Raw genomic sequence first — 19,984 nt, 5'->3', positions numbered from 1 at the left:
CTAAGGCCCAACTCGCGCTGAATCCCCCTGTACTATCGGTGATACAATTAAAATTCCCCTCCCGAAAAAAAAACTAGAGACAGGATTCGAGAAGAGGAGCCAGTGCACGAGGGCGAATAGATGCCCTCCGTTCGAACGGAGCAGAAGACTCGCGAGCATCCGCAGCGGAGCGCATGCGCCCGCGCTACCAGACAGAAAACCAGCGAGGAAGAACGACCGTGAGGAATGGAACGGAGTCGTCGGGCGAGCTAGCATCTATCCAGTCAAGCCAGTCGAGCGGTCGGCCAATCAGCCAATCAGGCGTCACGCGAGTAGACCGGTGCCGAGGTGGCGAGCTCGGCTGGCAGTCAGTGCTTGACCAGCCTTCCCTGCGAGCGTGCACCAGTCCCAAGTCCTCGGCAATCGCCTCCCGCGATCGGTGTGCTTTCTGCTTTGGCGTGGCTGCCCGCGCGTGTGCAACAACAGTTCAGACTACAATGACACTCCATCGCGAGGAAAACCGACCCAGTGCACCTTGCTCGTCCGATCACGGACCCAGAACGGGCCCCTGAGACGGAATCTCGTTCGATCGCCGACTGTCACGGATCCGAGAGATACGCGCTCATTGTCAGTGTCGACGAACCGCTCGCGTTCGGTTCACGCGTGACCTGTGTGTGACCGTGCGATGAAAGAACCGTGCCTGCCACTGGATTAAGCTGTCGTAGAATTGTAGCCCAGCCATGGCGCCCCCAGACAGGCACAGATCACCCAGACCAGGCTCTGGGCTCAGCCTCTCCGTGCTCGGTGAGTTTACACGAGTTACAAGTCTCTGGCTATTCCGTGGCCTCGGCGTGCTACGGGCTTGGCGTCTCGAGTCACACGCGGGAATTACTCGCAAAGGTGTTCGATTGTTCCGAAGCAGCTTGTCTTCTAAGCATAACTAAAGTTATGTAGGTTTACAGAGATTTTTCATGGAGAGGATTAGGAGCGTTAGCTTGTAGACTGTCGTGTAACAGGAGATTCTAGAACGATATTGTAGAACGATAGCTCCGGGGCTTTAAAAGCAGACTTGTCTGTGGCTAGTGGAGTGTCACTGATCCGATCTTTGAGCGATCTTAGTTCCAGCTAACTGGAAACAAGGGATTACGGTTCTTCTAAGCATTGGAGGATTTTGAGATTATAGTTGGAGTAGGTTCTTAGAGAGATGAGATCTTTGATAGTTCTCATAGCGTCTGTTACGCCTCGAGGTTTGAGAAATCTACTTATTGTTAGTGGAAAATAAATACATGCTACAATAGTATACATTTACAAGGAAGTAACTTTTAGGAAAAATAATTGTCTCAAGTCTTGACTCCAAAATTCGTGTTATAAGACGTATAACAGATCATAAGTACAGTAACTGTGCTTATAATGTTGTATCTCAACACTTTTTCATTCTACTTCTTCATCAATTTATCCAAATTCTTGTCTCTGTTCAGTTCACTTTTTTATTCTACCTCATCATCAATGTGTCCATGTTCCTGTCTCTGTTCAGTTCCATCTATACCCCAATGACTTAAAAAATAGAGCATAGATAACCATTCATAAGAGTGTGTTAGAAGTTGATAAAAAGAACACAATTATAGAAGCTACTTCATAGTACAGAAAAAGGAACGAAAGACTTATAATTCAAAGACTTATAAAACAGTAAAGAATGTTCTAAGGATCAAGGAATCCTTAAGTTTAAAGTATATTCTCAAAAATTCGATGTCCGATAGTTTCCATGGCGCCTGCTGTGTCTCTAGAATCGATAGGAAGTCAGGAGTCTCGATCGAGGGTCCTTATAAGGGCTCAAGCGATTATAAGTTGGGAGATCATGTTCGCATCAATAATGCGGCAGGTGCGTAACTTTTTGTTTTGTCGAGAAGTACGTTAAGTTATCTTTAGCTTAATCGTTGATACTAAGGATGCTAAAGGTTGTCTTTAAGTCCTGACGATGCAAGCTTATCAATTCTTCGCGATGAACTTCCAGAGCTAAGTGCATCGCGCCGCGAGAGCTTGCTGGTCGTTAAGAGGCGGGATAGTTTTAATTAACGAAGAATGCAGCCAGATTCGCGGGTTCGACGACCAAGGAACACTATCGCATACCAGCGAACTAGTTGATCCCGTGGCGCTTAGATTGCGTGTCGTTATCATCGAATTTCTTTAAATCATTCGCCACAAGGTCGCTATTAACGCGTCTACCATTCGCGATAATCACTGTTAGTGGAGCGTAGAAGCTTTAGTCGGTTGTGCGATTATCGGTCTTCTTCTATTTTTCTTCGAGGCTCACCAAATCGAATCCTGCGAGCAATTCCGCCGACGAGATAGTTCAAAATGAACGATAGGAACAAAATCGTTTCGAACACTTCGGAGGAAGGGACGCCAAAAAAGTGAGTCTAGTCAACTTTAATGAATGGTTACGCATGAAATCGCTCGACTTCCACTCAGATTACCGTAATCTTTCCGTCTGGGAAGCCTCAAGCCTGTCACGATTCAATTTTCTTCGCCAATGCTGATCGCCATCTTCGTGGAGCGCGTTATATTCCTCGACAGATAAAGTTTTAGAATTGGTGGTTTAGAAAACGTGCTGGAATGAAATTTATTTTAATTAGAGAGTAGAATTCTTATTTCTGAATTCAATTGACGAGATACATAGTATATACTCCCATAGTGCATAAAGTTTAGAAATTTTAATTTGATAGTAAGAATCACAAGCATAAAAAGTATAAGTAGGTACATTCTTAAATAAGATTATGAAAGTTGAAAAACTTCATGAAGCGCATTTTTAAAGGATGTGGTTAATCCAGAGATAGTCTATTAATTGATAGTAAGCATTAGCTGGAAGACTTAAACCAGTTTTGTGCAGAAACGAATAAAACGTTTGTATGATTATAAATACCTATAGTACCTAAGTAATTTCAATCAAGCATAAAAATCAATTTTTCCTAATGTTCTGGACAGCACTCAATTTCATTGATCAATTTATACATGAAAAGTAACTCTAAAGTAGTTTTTCAAGTTTCTAATGATTTCATGCTAAATAACCCCATTATTGGTTCACAGTTATAATAAAAGGCTACTTTACGGTTAAGTCTTATATCCACCTGTACAGTCTCAAGAACTTATGCTAAACTTTTCCTAATAGTTCTTTATCCATATTTAGCGTAAGTTGGACATCTTGTATCTGATATATGTACCTATATTATATTTATGATTTCTCATAATTAAATAATAATTAAAGCGTATATTAAGAACATTTTTGCATATTACATAACTGTATTAAAACATTAGTAAAAATGTTCTGCTAAGAATCTATGGACATTGTCACGTTCGCTTTAATTGCACCATCATCTAACCCACCGCCAGGGTTCTAAGCATATTTAGTTGTTATAGTAGCAGTTTACTGTAAATGGTACTTCAAAATACAGAACATATAAGGTGTTAACCCTAATGAATGTTAATTCAATTTTATTTTGGGAAGTAAGAAAAAATCACAGGTGATATCCAAAGAACAGAAAACAGTTATTTATCACTCCAGAAAACCTTAAGTTCCTTTTCCTTCATAAAAATTGTATTAGCTACAGTCTTGTATTCTGAAGTACTCGTACTCTTACTTGACTCAATGAAAAACTACCACCATCAACAATACTTTCAAGAAGGAAATAAAATCCCTATTACTCTTATCGCACGTCGTATTTTCAGCTCGCTGTTAAATAAGGAACCAGTCCCGTTTTGGCCGTACCACAGGATCAATAAACATCTCCAACATATCTTCGTTTTATTCAGCTGAAAGCAGCTGTTTGGCCGTTACGTCACGGCCTCCGATTTCGTGGACTTATCGCGATATCATCTGGAAAGCGTCGCGACAAGTGAGTCACTGACTCGAGGGACGAACCGGCGGAAGACTTAACATTGCCCCTGGCTCGTTCTCTCGTCTACGACTCGAGTGACGGAAAACTGGTCGCGTAGACGCGGAGTCGCGCGTTCCGCGGCGGAGTGGAACCGACCGCTTCCGTTTTCGGTACGCGCGTCCGACAGGTTCCCAGGGAACTTATTATTTCGAAAAAGGGGCAGACACGAACTGGCGGTCACCGGCCACCTGTTGCACCCAATTAAATGGCGTAATTGACGCCTGGTTTTTGGAGCGTGACAGAACGCTGCACACGTTCACGCCGAGTACTCCGTCATTATTTTCGTTACCGATCGACTTCTCCCTTCTTTTCTCTTCTGTTTCCATTAAATCTCGTTCTCTCTTCGCGCCAAGCCTACCGCGCACTTTCTCATCGCAAAAACCGCCGCGTCGGAGGCGTTCTTATCGGTTTTCCATTAGATGGGTCTTGTTACTCTTAACACCTCTTAATGAATTTCTACGCGGAAAAAAATATTCGTTATTTAAGTCTCTTATAGAATTTACGAAAGTGCTCTAACAGGCCTTTAATAAAATCAGTAAGAGTAGACTTTGTAGGTTTAGCGAAACTGCTCTTTCTATAGTCAAGCTACCTTTGTTAATTTTACAGGCATTTATAACAGATCCCACAAATGTCTACACTGCTTAAATCTACTTAGGAGACTTTTGCAAGATCTGTGTGATCATTTTTTTCCATGCGCCTTGAAGCGGTGGGCGGTATTGGTAATGCAATGCAAAGATCGGTATGAAATTCATTATTTTCATGATTGTAAAACTATGTTTATTTGGATTAGACTTTCCTTAGAATATATTCTAAGCTGTAATTTCCTCCGTTAATAGACTGTGAATATTTACATATTTATGAAAAATTTAAATGTGCAAAAGATCTAAGGAGAGTTTTACGAGTCTTGTGTAATCATTTTTTTAGTGTAACTTCTAATTCGTTGATTTCGTGTATCGTAATTCTGTATATTTATTGAATATTCCTTATACATCTGTTTTTAGTAGAAGTTTGAAATTATTTTTTAAAATGAGGAACATGGTGGTTTTACTGTTTTATCTTGTAGGCCAAAGATAATTTAAAGAACAGAGAGATATACATATAGTGAATGTTTATTGGAAGATAAGTGAACAAACCATTAGGTATGAACATTCTACAATTTCTTCCTTTTACAAACATTTAAATAATTATAAAAAATTGCTATGCTGAAATTAAGAAAACTGTAGTTATTAGTGACAGTACTAATTTCAAGTCAAACATACGTTGCTACATAACGTAATTTTAATGAAAGTTAGCTGGTGATTCAACATTTTTAACCAATAATGAGCTTTCTTCTAATATGGATAAATTAAATAAATGAATAAATAAAAAATAATGCATTTTAATATAGAAAATTCAAATATTCTAGTTGGCTACTGGTATACCATATTTATGAAAGTAACTGAATCGCTTCAGAAGCTCACGTAATGCTAACTTATTTTGAATGTAGTAGAATATAGGTTCTAAATATACATACATTAAAAACTCTAATCTTTAACAAAACATATAAAGTAAGAATTCAGTTTTTTTATTTGATTTAATTAAAAATTGTAACTTAAGAAATTCAATACCATGAGCTAAAGAATTCTTCGGTCAACCCTCTAGATCACGAAAAACCCTCAACTCTTTCAGATATGATGGTATATAAAAAAATTAAATTGTTTTAATCGGAATTTTTAAGTATTTGATCATCTAAACATTTGAGTATTTAAATATTTGAAAATCTATGAACTCAAAAATTGAAACATTAAAGTATAAAAAACTGAGTTATTTTTAAATTTGAATATTTTAATTTCTAGCTATAGTAATTAACACTGAATTTCTTTACACTTCCGCTTCGCAATGGTTTTACGATGGCACAAGAAGTATCTAACAAAATTGACTTATAGACATTTTCACTTGAAAGAGTGAAACACTATTAACACTATTACACAAATTGTTATCGCCGTCTCTTTTAATATTTATACCACTCCTCAATGTCTCGACAACAACCAGAATCACACGTTAATGGATGCGTTCACAAAGGTGCGCGTCATCGACAGGAACTACCAGCTTCATTGAAAATACAGCGTACGGTACTCGTCGGTCCACTGTCAACTGATGAATCAAGCCACGACTCGTGTCGCCGTTCGTCACGCGTTTTCTTGGTCGTGAAAGGACTTCACATGGAATCTAGAAATTCGCATGTCGCCTAGCACGACAGTAAAACTGGCCACTTAGCACGTCCCCGCTGTCGTTTTCGCGATTTCTCCCAATTCTCTGCTGTCAATCATTTGCATAACAGGGTGTTTTGACTTTATTCGTCATTACTCGAAAATCAACGTCTCGAAAACTTTCAGAATTCATTTAGATAATGGCGTTATTCGCAGAAAACCTGTCGGTCTAGCCGAAGCACTTTTTCGCGCAGATTTATTTCGCAATGAATGGAACGAGACACCGCGTGACAAATTGCAAATCGGTATCAGCCAAGCCCGCTGCGCAAATTAAATCGTTACCTTATTCTTTCGGACCAGTCAGCTCGTATCTGGTTTGCCATCCTCGGCTGTCCCCTACCCTTGCCGATTTTCTTTCATTCTCGAGGCGTAACCACGAGCAGGGTCCAGTTTCTGCCACTTCCTGCTCCGCTGTTCTCTGTCTTTACGCCGACGTGCGTTATTTAATTGCAGACCTGACTGCGATCACGAATTATGAATGAAACCGCGATTTAGGGGAACGTGGAAATTTCAACGGCGCTGTTTCGTAAGCGGTGCCTTCGACGCTCTCAAACACGTTTGACGTGTTTCGAGGGATATTACGTAAACCGTGAAACGTTTGGAGGTTCGATTCCGGGGCTGAGCTGCGCCGAGTGCCGATCCGAAGTCCCACGCGATTTCTGCCGCGATACCAATACTTCTCGGCTGTTATTATAGGTCACCGTTATCGTTCTGTGAATCTCGATAAGCACGTTACGATAAGGGCGATCGCTACGAGAGTTGAATCGCCCTCCATCCACTGGAGTCTTAAAACAGTGGAAAGTAGGTACTTGAAGGTTTTTGGAAATTTATTGGAATTCTGAAGCATCGCGTTGATATCTTTCAGTTTATTCTGATATATTTTAGATTATTTTTCCTTCTGTAGCTTTTAGTTAGTGGGATATTTGCAAGGAATCTTCGAAATGGTGGCAGTTCTGTGATGTTGAGAAGTAGTTTTATTTAACTCCTGTGTATAAATACTATAAACACTTAGCGAAAAATATTAGGTAAAAATTAAACTTGAGTTAGGGGTGAAATTAGCTCAAACTATGTATAAGGGTAAGAGGTGGTATGATTATATCGCATATCAGTAAAGAAATTGTTACAAATCGAAAAGAAAAAAATCTTTGTTAAAGATTAATAAGGCTAAATGAAATTTTACATATGCAAAGTTACTGAATTAAAATATTATGAATCATACTATAGTTGAAATGGTCTATAAGAACTATCATTTAAAATTAAAAGTGATAGGAAATCTATGAATTAAAAGATGCTGTATTCAATTAAATGAAAATTGAAAATGTTTGCTTTATGATCATTTCCTTGTAGAGGTGTATTGTGAAAAATGGTTAAAAAATTTCCTTAAGAAGATTTTTGTGCGTTGGAGTTTTAATTTGTTTTATGTAGATTTGATTGAATACTTGAAAAGTAAAAAGTTTTTAGTAATTGATAATATTATATATTATTTTAAATATTTAAACTTACACATTCAGCTATGCTTAATTACTTAATCACTTACGTAGATTAATCATTTTTTTCGGAGTTGGAAATCAACTAATTTAGAAGATCTACCTCATAAAATTCTATTTTCATAAAAACAAATCCTTAAAAAGTTATCAAAAGATTGATTCTTTACATATCTAAAGAATTTTCTTAAACATTTATGAATGGTTTACACCTTGAAACAACGATGCACTCGTACATAACTATTTTTACAATCAAATCTCAAGATCCCATCTCTTTATCAAAAAGGCTCATTGTCATCCTTCCAGTTTCCCGTTTCAAGAGAAAGAAGGTCTTATATTTCGCAACCATCCCAGGTGAAACTCAGGGAATTACAAGCTTCCAAGGGTCCAAGCCGCGAACTCGGATAAACCGACAGATAATCTCCGAGAATTAAAAGTCCGCGGACGAGCGTGCGCGTGAAACAACTTTAACAAAAACTGGTTTAATCGCGACGAGACGAGCAAGTTCCCGTGAGAGGAAAGGCAGAGGAAAGAGAAGAAATGCAGGGGCATGATGCATGGTGGTCAGAATCGCCAAAAACCTGAGCAAAATTTAATTTATCTTTTTGTACACTGGGGCTTCTCACACTACACATTCTTCAATTTAATTTTATACTAAGAGAAAATGCACTGCTTGACCGAAAGTTTGGAATCTTTCTCAATTAAAGCAACTGCAACAATCAAGAGATAACTCACTTTTTTATAAATTTTTGTTATATTAGGTATATCCTATCTTGTAGAAAAGATGATACATATACTTAGGTAAATATAAGATTGGATATAATGTAATAGAGCTGTATAAAAAGTCTAACTGCCTCCTTATTGTGGCACAGCTTTCGATTTTCATTAAAATCGTATTGCATAAGACAGTCTTTTAAATTAAAAACTAATATTGAGAATTACAAAAAAAATCCATCATTTTTATTTTTGGAAAATTACGTATATTTATTTTAATTGAACTGCCTTCATAACTGATCTTAAAATATAGTATCCTCTATTATTACAAACAATTTCACGCCATTTATTTCCTAACGCTGTTTTTATACAAATTAGGCCATTTGTATAAAAAAGTAAAATACTGATCTTTCTTCCGATACCCTAATATTTGCACTAGTGACATCAATTTGATTTATTTAACAAGGAATCTCTTGTATCCCCTAATTTGTAACACTATTCAAAAGTTTATATAGAGTGTGTTGTAACATTGGAATCAAGTTTCATGAATAAAGAAATAATTAAAGTTACATACTCACAGCGACTCATTTGTTAACAAAAAATGATGAAATCCACACTTTTAAATATTGAAATGAAACAGATAAAAGAACAAATACGCTATAGTAGTTTTCACAATAAATTTGTAGACTACGTATGAGCAGACTTTGAGTTACTGTACAAAGTGATCAGTTTATCAAGTAACCCTCCAAGTGTTGGCAGCATTTATTGTAATTGCTGTTAGCATTATAAATGCTGCCAACACTCATTAGAGAATAGAGAGAACACCCTGTATGCACAAATTATACATATTTGTTCTTCTTCGGTTGAAAATTTTCGCTTTATTCTTACAAACTAAATTTGAGTTTGCAAATTGTCACGGAGTATCAACTCCACGAGTTAGCATTTATCTTCCTTCGTATTCCCAACTATTGTGCAGTGCTTGGAATTAGGGAGGCTGGGATCCTCAGCGCACGGTACAGAGGCCACCGACTACCTATTAACTTGGCAGGTTTCTTAGAATGGATGTCCCAGACACGACTGGTAGGACTGGTGCACGACCCTCTATTCTTACTTACTTGTCTACGTCACGAGCCAAACACCAGCAAACGGTCCCTCGGCGTCGTATGTCCTGGGCCTGTTCCGAGGCCGTCTTGCTACGAACAGGTCAAGGAAAGCTGTAAAACATGGGCCAGGTTGACACTTTCTATCGTGGGTGCCACTATTGTGTCCACAGGTATATTGTAAGAACTACGTGGTCGAAGAATGCAACGGTTTCGGTGATGGGAATGGATGCATTGACTCGACGATAGTACGCGCTGGGAATAAGGCCCTCTCTCCGCGAAGTGTCGTAGCAAACGTGTACTAACGCATGTACGTTTTGAGTCTGTAGACGAGGCATCGTGTTCTCCCTTCCTTTCCTAAATTATTTAACGACTATAAAAACTATTTATAGTTTTTGAAGTACATATGTGCTGCATGAAAATATTCTAACAGTTTCGAGACATTTAAGTCCTCATTTCATTCATTGATTTTTCTTAGCAGTGGCAAATAAAGAACTTAAATAAAATTTTGATATCACTTGATATATAGTCCCTATGGGACGTGGACAAAGAGAGAGTTAGACATGTATGCATAGCATACACTTTCTTTTGTTTCCATAGAACGTAGAGCAAGATCTGCATTCGTTATGAAGATGTTAAGTGACGAGGACGTGCTAATTCTATAGGTGTGGGATGTATAGAAAGATAGTCTGGAACTTTAGGTGTTTGCAGAAGATACCTATCAAAAGAAGTAACAAATGACAAGACTAATCAGGTCCTAGTTCTTTCGATTCAAGATTAATTTTTGTTATTAATTTTTGTTATTGGATTAGAAATACTGTTCTTAGTTTAAGGTTTTATGACAACATAAGATTATTATCTTTGAAACTTATATGGGCAAAGTACTTAAGATTTCTTAATTGCAAATTCTTTAATCAAAGCAAATCTGGTACAAATGGACTCCTCGATCATCTGATTTGAAACCTTTGGAGTCTTTTTTGGTAGGCGTACTTTAAAGACTTTACCATCACTTGTAAATAATGTAGATACTAGAACTATGATAGATAACAAATAGAAAATGCATGTTGTGCAATAGGAAACATGGAAGGAATACCTGAAACCTGGACCTTCTTATTCCTTTGAATGAATATTATTTTCCTCTAAAATTTCATCCTTCTTTTTTTAACACCTTGTATAATTACATTCGAAGTAAAAGAAGAAAATTCTAAATTTACTCCTATACATACACAGAAAAATATTGCTTGTATAATGTTTGTGGCTGCTAAAGAAGTAAAGTAAAGAGTCGATCGAGGAAGTGAACAAGGGAGGAACAAGACGAGAGAGTTTTATAGGGTTCAGATAAAAATTGACTCGAGAGACCCGCTCGATAAAGATTCCCTGGGGGGAAGAATCAGTTGCGTAAGAGCAATTATTGAATAACAATGCGATTGGTGGTATGAATATGATCACCTTCGGCTATCGAGTGTTAAGCTTGCTTCGGGAGAGAGTTCAGCTTCTGATGCACGTTCTCGAGGATTGCATTGGCTCCGTTGAGGTTTTATTGCTTGTTCTTTGATCGCTGGGTATCCTCCACAGGCCCATTCAAATTAATTAACCATGTGATTGATTGTTCCCTCTTGCGATGTCATAGTGAGTTTCATGCTACTCTTCAGTGTCTGCGTAAGAATTCTTTTTTCTCTTGTATTGCGTTGTAGAAAATTGGGATGATTATGCAACATTGTGTAAATCTTTAAAAATACATTTAATTAGCTGTAACTGAAATCATACATAAAATTATCAACTAATATGTAAGTAATTAAAGGTTAATTATTAATTATCTTGTACATTTTCCACTTATTATTTGGAGATCATTAAGGCCTAAATTTAAAGTACGTATTAATAGATTATTTTTTATCAAATTGAAGGAAGGGATTTGCTTTAATCGTGGACTAATTATAAAATGACTGACTTATTTACACGCTTTAAACGATAAAACATCTGACAAAACGATAAAATATTGGAAAAATGTGAAGCAATCACCAACTATTATTGTTACAAGTACATAAAGACCACGAGCTGAATGAATATTCTTCACATAAAATCAGGTCAAAAATCGTGCTCGTCACCCAACATTCAATACTCACGGCCTAACATTCATGGCTAACAATAAGTGGCCATTGAGAAACCGTGAAAAGACAAATTTCTCGTGTCCCAATGGAGACCATTTCATCCTGTCATCCAAGCGAGCTCGGGGCCCTCTCGGAATAAAATTCTCATTAATTCCTCGGCAGGAGCGCAAATGAACAGTTTTCGGAGGCACGAGAAAGTGAGTCACAGCTGACGTTGTGAGATCACCATGCGCGTATGGTTTCGAGGTCAGGATACGCGATCGAAATGCATCGTCCGCTGCTGGGATCGGGTTTTTTCGTCCCTTCGTCTCCTTTCTTTACCCTCTTACTCTTTCTTTCTCTTTGTCTCCTCTTCTTTTCTACCCAAAGAACCGAGGGAAGGGCAGAGAGATTCCCTGGGAGGAACGAACGCTTGCGTGTCAGCTTTTCAATCGCCCGTTGCCCTGAGACGACAGGTTTCGGAGCGGTTCACGCGGCTTCCTTCGTCGCTTTTGTGATCCCCAGTGCTCCTTCCACGGCGCAGGATAAGAGCACTTGCGGTCACGCAGCGGGACGCGCACAGGTGCACGTACGGCTGCCTGTGCTCGCGTTTCATTGCCGTGAGATTGGTGTGCGTGGTAGGTCGAAAAGTTGTAGGTAGAGACGCTTTCAGAGAAACAAATTTTAAAACAGAATAGTGTTGAAAGTTTAAAATACAAAAGAACATTTTATATGGGGAGTCAGGATGGAGTTAGGGAACTGGAGGTTCAACCTGAAGAGAGGTGAATCTGCGCGAAAAATAAGTCGAAAATACAGAGTACTGTTTCATAGTGATATTAGTATTAGTGATGCAGTATTGTTCCATAACTTCACGTGATTATATTGAAGACTAAATTGTCTTCATTGCATTTGAATTTATAAACACTACCAATGGCATGGCTTATTATTGATCCGATTTAGACTCAGTACAGTGAGTGATCAAATTATTATGAACACTTCGAAATAGTTTTACTCTCAAATTACAAAGTAAAACAAGATTGCAGACTTTTAGAAGCTTCATAGAGTAATATCCATAAGTTGTGAACTCGTACTACATTATAGTAATATGTTTCCATGCTACACATACAAGTGTTTTCTTGCTGATATTCTGTACATGATAATATTATTTTACTACCTGATTGATACAAGTGAAAAATATTGATAGAAATTGTGAATTCTAGTTGACTCTGCTATCTGAATGAGATTTGAAGTTTTCACGATTCTGATTTATAGATACCTATATATATTACCTACTTCTTGTTTCGATGTGCAAGTCACGTCCTGTAGAAAGCATATTCTAATGTTTTCTCGGCAATGTAATTAGAGACTTACTTGAAGCTGTTAATACAGGATAGATAATTCAAAATGGACTAACACTGTATTCTCTTAATCTTCTGGTCTGAGTTTTTGAAACTTATGCTAAAAAGCAACACTAGAAATACCAAGGTTAATCTATGGCTATAAGGTAAAATGATCTATGTCATACTTATTAAAATAATTCAAATTAACGCCTTAATTTAGATCTAGAGTAGCTATAGAATTTATATTTTCGGAAAGAAAAAAGAACTTTAAAAGAACTTTTTCAATTAAAAATGAGGGTTCAATTTGACACAAGTCTATAAGACAGTATTAAAATTGAAAATTTTAAACGTCAATACCTCGAAAACGAAAATGTGTGACTTACTTAGGCCATTTTGCCTTACAACTACAGATATATGTATGTCTATTGTTTACTAAGTATTACTATTACTACTTTCTGGTAAAGTACATACCAAACTCACAGAAATAACATTTATTTATATATTTATTTAATTTCATACCTGTCATTTTAACTACTCTGGTAATTACAATATTAACAACCACAACTGTTTGCAAAATTGTTATCTTTGTTGTTTATGAAAAATTTTCGAGAAATGTTCACTTGAAGTTTTCATTTCAGAGTTTCAAAATTTATTAAATTTATAAGAACTCCTAAGCTTGGTTACTAACACTATTAAAACATTTTATAATGCATTGAATCAATTTCTCTTAGAGCATCCTTTCTAATCTTAATTCTTTCTTAAAGGATGACAAAGTTTGAGCACATTGTCTGCGATGTAACGTACGCAAAATTACTATACCTAAGTCAAGAATGGGGTCAGGCCGGATATTCGCTGTTCAAAGTAATCAGGCCGATTCATTGGAGTGAACCAAATATCAGAGATGAAAGGAACTCTCAGAATTTAGTACACTAATATCTTTACTGAACGTCTAATTTAGATAGTGCGCTCGAGCTTTCGAGATACTGGATACCTTACTGGACAACGAAGTCGATCGAGAAGTCGGTATTCCACTTATTTTGACTACTATTCATTTATAGAATTTTCTTAGTGATCTTGCGACCTAATTCGCATCTTTGAAAAATATTCTATATGTATATATAACACTATGCATTCTCACCAATGTATCTTAGCTATGCAAGTTAGGAACTCCCTCACTCTCTCTCTATTATCACAAAAATTAGAGAAAATTAAATTTTACAAATATAATCTCTTCAACTAGTTTATTATTTTCATACAACGAAACGAGAACAAGGATCTGGATCTTGTCACAATAAACTACTGTAATATTGCATAATTTGTGCAATTGTTGAACCGAGTTAAAAACATATGTGAACTGGAAAAAGATTAACTGTCAATTAAGCATTACGTTAAAAAGATAATTGACGTTCTAAAAGGAGCACACAGTGCCTCGATGAAAACGAAACAAGCTCGACGGAATCAAGAGGAGTCTTTTCTTAGCTTCGTTCTACGGTTAATTCCGTCCGCTGATAGGAGCGTCTTCTTATCAGTCACTCTGACCAGCGACTGCTGCGCGGCTGTGGTTGAACCAATGGACTAACAATAAGCATAATGAAACAGCTACACGAATTAGTGGTTCCCTTGCGACGTTCATTTTCCACAGATTATCTAAACGACATTGGGTACCTGTTCCCATAGTCGTCGGTGGTCCATGATACTTATCGTAAGAGAAACTTTCGTCAAACAAGCCCGTATGTTTCCTGATCCAACGTCGAAGTAAGACGAGAGGAAAGGAGGTTGAGACTGTGAAGAATCTTAAACGAAGTCTGAAAGTAATTACCCTCTTTTATTGCTTTTACGAGCTTCTGTAAAAATTTGATAGTGACACTGAATAGTTCAAACTGTGTTCCTATATTTATCTACACTATCATGTATACGATTTGTACACTTGATGAAAATCCAATTAAAATGACCATATCTTTATTCTAGAAAAGTCTCTGGAGAGAGGTGAATGAATATTATTAATTTCTGGATAATCTAACATAAGTCATATATTAAAAATCTTATTAGTATATGGACATTAAGCAATGAAGTAAAAATTTTGCTAATTAAACTTGAAAATTGTAAAGTTTGCTCAAAGAAATGTATTCAAATATAAAATACAAGTTTCTTGAGTAATATCGATAGAATTATTTATTGCAAATAAGAAGTAACTATTTGTCACGCAAATTATTTAAATGAAATACATTTTTTTATATAATCTTATTCTTTTTTTTCATATTATCTATTTAGTAAATAATTTCCTTAAAAGCTAATATACACATAGATGTTTGCTTTTCGTGAAAAACAGACTTTTTTATGTTCGAATTTGATTTCGAAACATACATATATGCGATATGATAAAGTAATAGAAAAGAGTAAAATATAAACTATTGTGTTAACGGAGAATTTATTTTTAATTATCATCTACAGTGTACAAACTTTTGTTTAAAAACCATTAAGTCGTATGGTATTTCTGGAAACATGGATAAACGCACAATGTCACATTACGTTTGCCCAGTACCAGGTCATCTTTACTAGAGCTTGTTCTATTAGAGGAAGATGTATCTAGTAAAGAAACTAATTTATCTAGTTACTCCATTTCACTTTCATCCTCACCTTCTCTCTTAAGAACAAGCCTAGACTCTTTTTTATTACTTCGTTTACGAAATATACTATACAGTGATCGGTACGAATACACTTTCAAGAAAAACAGCAAATGAAACCATAGATGCTTTCGTCTTTAGAATTTTTTGAAGACTGATTGCGACCTCTGACTAAAAGAATTTATGCTCTGTATGGAAGAAACGAATATCGGGCAATATGAGAAGAGAGTGATAAGCTTGCGTTCCCTACAATCAAACGAATACATTTCACAGTCTCGAAATACTACCTACTCGTATTTCCATTCTGACATTGGTAAATAGAAAAACATTAAAATCTAACGTTTGGAACAAATAACACTAATAGGTGAAAGTGTAATAAGTGATTGCATATGTATACATTTGTACTGTATTTGATTAGCTAGAACGACTCTGGTCGTGCATGGACAGCCTCTATTTGGTTGTACCACTAAAAAGATTAATATTACCTTCAACTGTACTTAATGAAATTGCTTTCTACAGTCATTTTTTAAGTTTTTAAAATCTATTTTTAAACAGTTCTAATTTTGTTACTTGGAATGTAAAATAAGTAATAACGTTAGATACATGTAAAATCATTGAACTAACATTACTTCTACGCTTCATCGTTGCCATCATTTAATAAAGAAGAAACTAATAATTGATTCGACATCAACGCAGATACGTGGTAAAACTAATGAGAAAAAGTAGGAAACCTTTTAACCAAAGACAAAAACTAAATTAAAATTTCAATTTGAAAAGAACTCGAGTGAACTACTATATTTACAATTTCCTTTAAAAACTCTATATACAAATAACTTCTTAAATTATAATTATAATTTTGAGAATTTATGCAAGTCAGTGCATCTTTATACCTACTCCAAGTTCCCTTTTGACAATGTGTCCTTTTCTTTTCTCCTCTACCTTTCTTCTTATTTAAAACCTGCTAGATTTTGAACAGCAGAACTCGTTTTTAACAAATTTCAAAAGATATAATGGCCTCAAAATTACGAACACTATATCACCCGAATTTGACGTCAATCACTCGTACCCTTCGTTATTCCTTTCCTTCGCGCTCGTTTATGCTCAGTCTCAGCATCCATCAGACCGTCAACCTCCGTTACTCCAGTATGACAATCAATCGACAGAAACGGTACAAGTAGACATGTACAGTTTGAACGCGCGCAAATGGTCAAAGAGAAAAGAGAATCTACTTTTAATTACGTGGTATCGCGATTAGCGAGCATTCCTTTCAGGCGGCGTGTGTTGTAGCAATCGCCGCGACTTTTCTCGAGCATTGCATAGATATACATATTCATGAGGGCCGCGCGCGCGTTCAGCGGACCAACAGTCTTGGATTTTAATCCGGAAAACGACTCGGCCCGATAAACGGAGATAACCCGCGCGCAAGTTTTCCCGCTCGTCTACGATTTAATCTGTGGAGGTACACCATGCTTATCTGGTGTCCGTTATCGCCTGGCTACGGGACTAGAGCCGCGAGAGCGTTATCTTCTGGAAACGAACAGGTAAGCTCTATTCTGGGACGACTTTCGTCTTGTATTCGTAAATGAGAGTCGTCGCAAAGGCGATAGTCGCCACTGGTTATCGCCGACGAATTATAAATCGAAAACGTGATTCACTTGGACAACCAACTGGACTTATGTTAGATACCACGTTGAAAGGGAAATTTATTTTTTGTCTGAAACTGTGTCGATGATAAACCGTATAGTGTACCCTGCAGTACAGTACACTACTGTATATTATGTTTTTTAGTTTAGATTGTATAGTATTTTTTCGCTATAGGCTCATGACTCAGGAGGACGAGGAGCTTATGACAAGGAACACCTTTGTGAGATAAGTTCATGCACTGGCAACTGATTTTTATCTTACGAAAGATGTGTATAAGAGTGCATGGAAGAAACAGTTGTTTACTCTAGATAATGTCAGTGTCGCATTCCTGCGAGGAAGATGTCAACCAGTTAAAAATTTTCTATTTTCATTTAATTTTATGAAGTATATTCTAATACATTTTAATGTATTTTAATATGTTCAATAGATTTATAGTCATTTTCAATTTTAAATAATAGATCTTTTAGTAAGTTTTAGGTAACATACGTTTCATAATAGTGTAATTAAGCAACATTGCAAATAGAAATTTTCTTTCGGCTTTACTTTACAGTTTGCCGTTTCTGATTTGTCACAGTTTTTCTGCAGAAGTGTCATTGACCAATATAACGAGAAATTTGTAACAAAAATATGCTGTGTATGTATTATACACTACACCACTTTAAAAATTGAAGTTTATATTTTTAGTATGTTGTGTGCTGTACCTGTATTAGACACGTGGCAGTGACATTTTACAAAACTTCTTCAAGATTGTCACTCGAATTCTGTCGAGCAAGATATAATATACAAGTGTATTTCACATTTCTAGCTTACCCTCTACATACAAAAACCTACATAAATACTGATGCATATATTTAGGTAAATTTTAACGAAATAACTTTTTCATCACTGAAATATTATTTAATGCTTTTCTAAAATTTGTATTTACTAGTACTACATAAGTACATATAGGCGTTTTCATATCTAGTCTTCAATTTGTTTTCAAGCTTATCTCGAGGTTGAGTAAAGAAGCCGAAGATATTCGAAAGAGAGCGTAGATTTCGATCGAGCGTAAAAACATTGAGTCGAGAAATGAATGAACGTAGGAATGAGCTACCGATAACATGTGCACGCGATTTGACCCTTTCCACACAATGCTCCCCACGATTAACATACCTAATATAGCGACCGCGCTGTCGACACGCTCTCTGCTCGTCCTCGGATCAACGACACTGCACGATTATTAATCGCGTTGGTCGTTATAAAGACGGGAAAGACTCGAGGATACCGAGCGTCTCGTTGTAGGGGCAAATATGGTAGGCAAATTGAACTTCTATTAGAGAGTAATAGATTATGAAAAAAAGATGGAGATTCTGAGAAGATGATGTAAAAAAATTTTTCATGCTTCTTTGGTTTACCAGAAAAAGGGGACAGTGTTTAACAGGAAACCACAGTTCAAAGAAGTTTTTCTTAGAATTTTGTTTTATAAAATAGTTATTTGTAATTTGGTAAAATATTCATTTATTTTCTTCAGCGACTTGTTTATACTATTTAATCACTTATAAAAATATGGAACACACTGCGACAGGGAATTTAGAAGTTCAGTTCATTTGCTTAAAAAAAATTTGAATCTTCTATAAGTATTTGAATTTAAATTTAATTCACGTCTTTTATTTTAGTCGATTTTCCGCCTTCGAATTTTTCTTCGAATCCGCGTGGAATTTTCTTGCGAAAATATAGTCAAAAATGGGTAATGAAAGCGTTCTACAATTCTGTTTCGGTACTGGTAAAAAGTGTGACTAACAGACACTAAAACATTTTAATGAACATGATACATTTGGAGACTGCTGGACTCCATTTGATATCACGCCATAAAATGCAAGAAATACGGTTGATCTCAGGCAGCTGAGCGACAGTGCTTACTAAAGCAGCTTTAATAGATCGAATTCCGTTTTCCCACTTTTCCAATTACTCCGCCTCAGACCCCATTCTTTCACATCGATATCTCGACGGATGTAGCGGTGCCGTGTCGATGATATTCAAGGAATTCCTTGTAGTGTCCGATCTGAATCTGGCGAGAAAGTCGGATGCTCCTTTTTTCCTAGACGCTACGCTTGAAGAAATTTTTCTAATGATGTGGTCACAAGTTATTGAACAGAATTTCGGTATTTATTTACATACTCTTATTGGTACATTTGAAATAAGAAACCACTAGAAGGATGGAAACTACTAGAATAAAAACAGGGGTTTCTTCATTGTCTTCATTAGTCGTCTCTGTAGTAATATTAATATTTAATATTTATTGTATTACAAACTAGAGCTATGAAAAGTATCTTACACAAAAGCAGGTGCTTGATAATCGTTCAAGATTTAAATTTTATTTTCTTACAATTTTATACGTATAAACCAATGAGATGGTTCTCTTTCTATATTTTTGCTCATTTATTAGAATATCTTACGCGTATGCGTATGTAGGTATTATGTAAAGCGATATTTATTACGTATTACGACATTATTTTGAAATAAAAGCTTCCAATCAATGTGCAAATACAATTTTATATCTAGAGGCTTGAAATTAAACTAATGGCTGATAGAAAAAATTTTTCCTATTACTAAACCCACGTATACTAGTTTTATCGTTAAAAGTATTAATTTGAATAAGGGACAGAATTTTATTTTCCATTCTCGCGTAATGAAACAAATTTTGCTAAAGATTTCAGAACAACAGGCATGATTCTACTACCTACTTTTTTACTCTTCTTTTGTGAAACGAATCAATTTTAAATTTATGCATTATTCAATTGTAATTCTAATCAATCGTGATCGCTGAACAACGAGTTTTATAGAACATGCAA

The 19,984-nt window shown here is 36.3% G+C and overlaps 1 protein-coding gene across 1 annotated transcript in view; it reads left to right on the top strand.

The window, feature by feature from the left end:
* Positions 1 to 374: 374 nt before the first annotated feature.
* The window catches only part of Rols (zinc-RING finger and ankyrin repeat domain-containing protein rolling pebbles), a 42,107-nt gene continuing 22,497 nt past the window's right edge, over positions 375 to 19,984 (top strand). The window contains exon 1 of the mRNA XM_076386119.1: positions 375 to 783. Coding sequence (XP_076242234.1) covers positions 720 to 783 — 64 coding nt within the window. The 5' untranslated portion in view covers positions 375 to 719. The remainder of the gene's footprint in view (positions 784 to 19,984) is intronic.

The sequence above is a fragment of the Calliopsis andreniformis genome, chromosome 9 (assembly GCF_051401765.1).
Source record: "Calliopsis andreniformis isolate RMS-2024a chromosome 9, iyCalAndr_principal, whole genome shotgun sequence".
Lineage (NCBI taxonomy): Eukaryota > Metazoa > Arthropoda > Insecta > Hymenoptera > Andrenidae > Calliopsis > Calliopsis andreniformis.
This window is presented reverse-complemented; position numbering and strand designations above follow the sequence as displayed.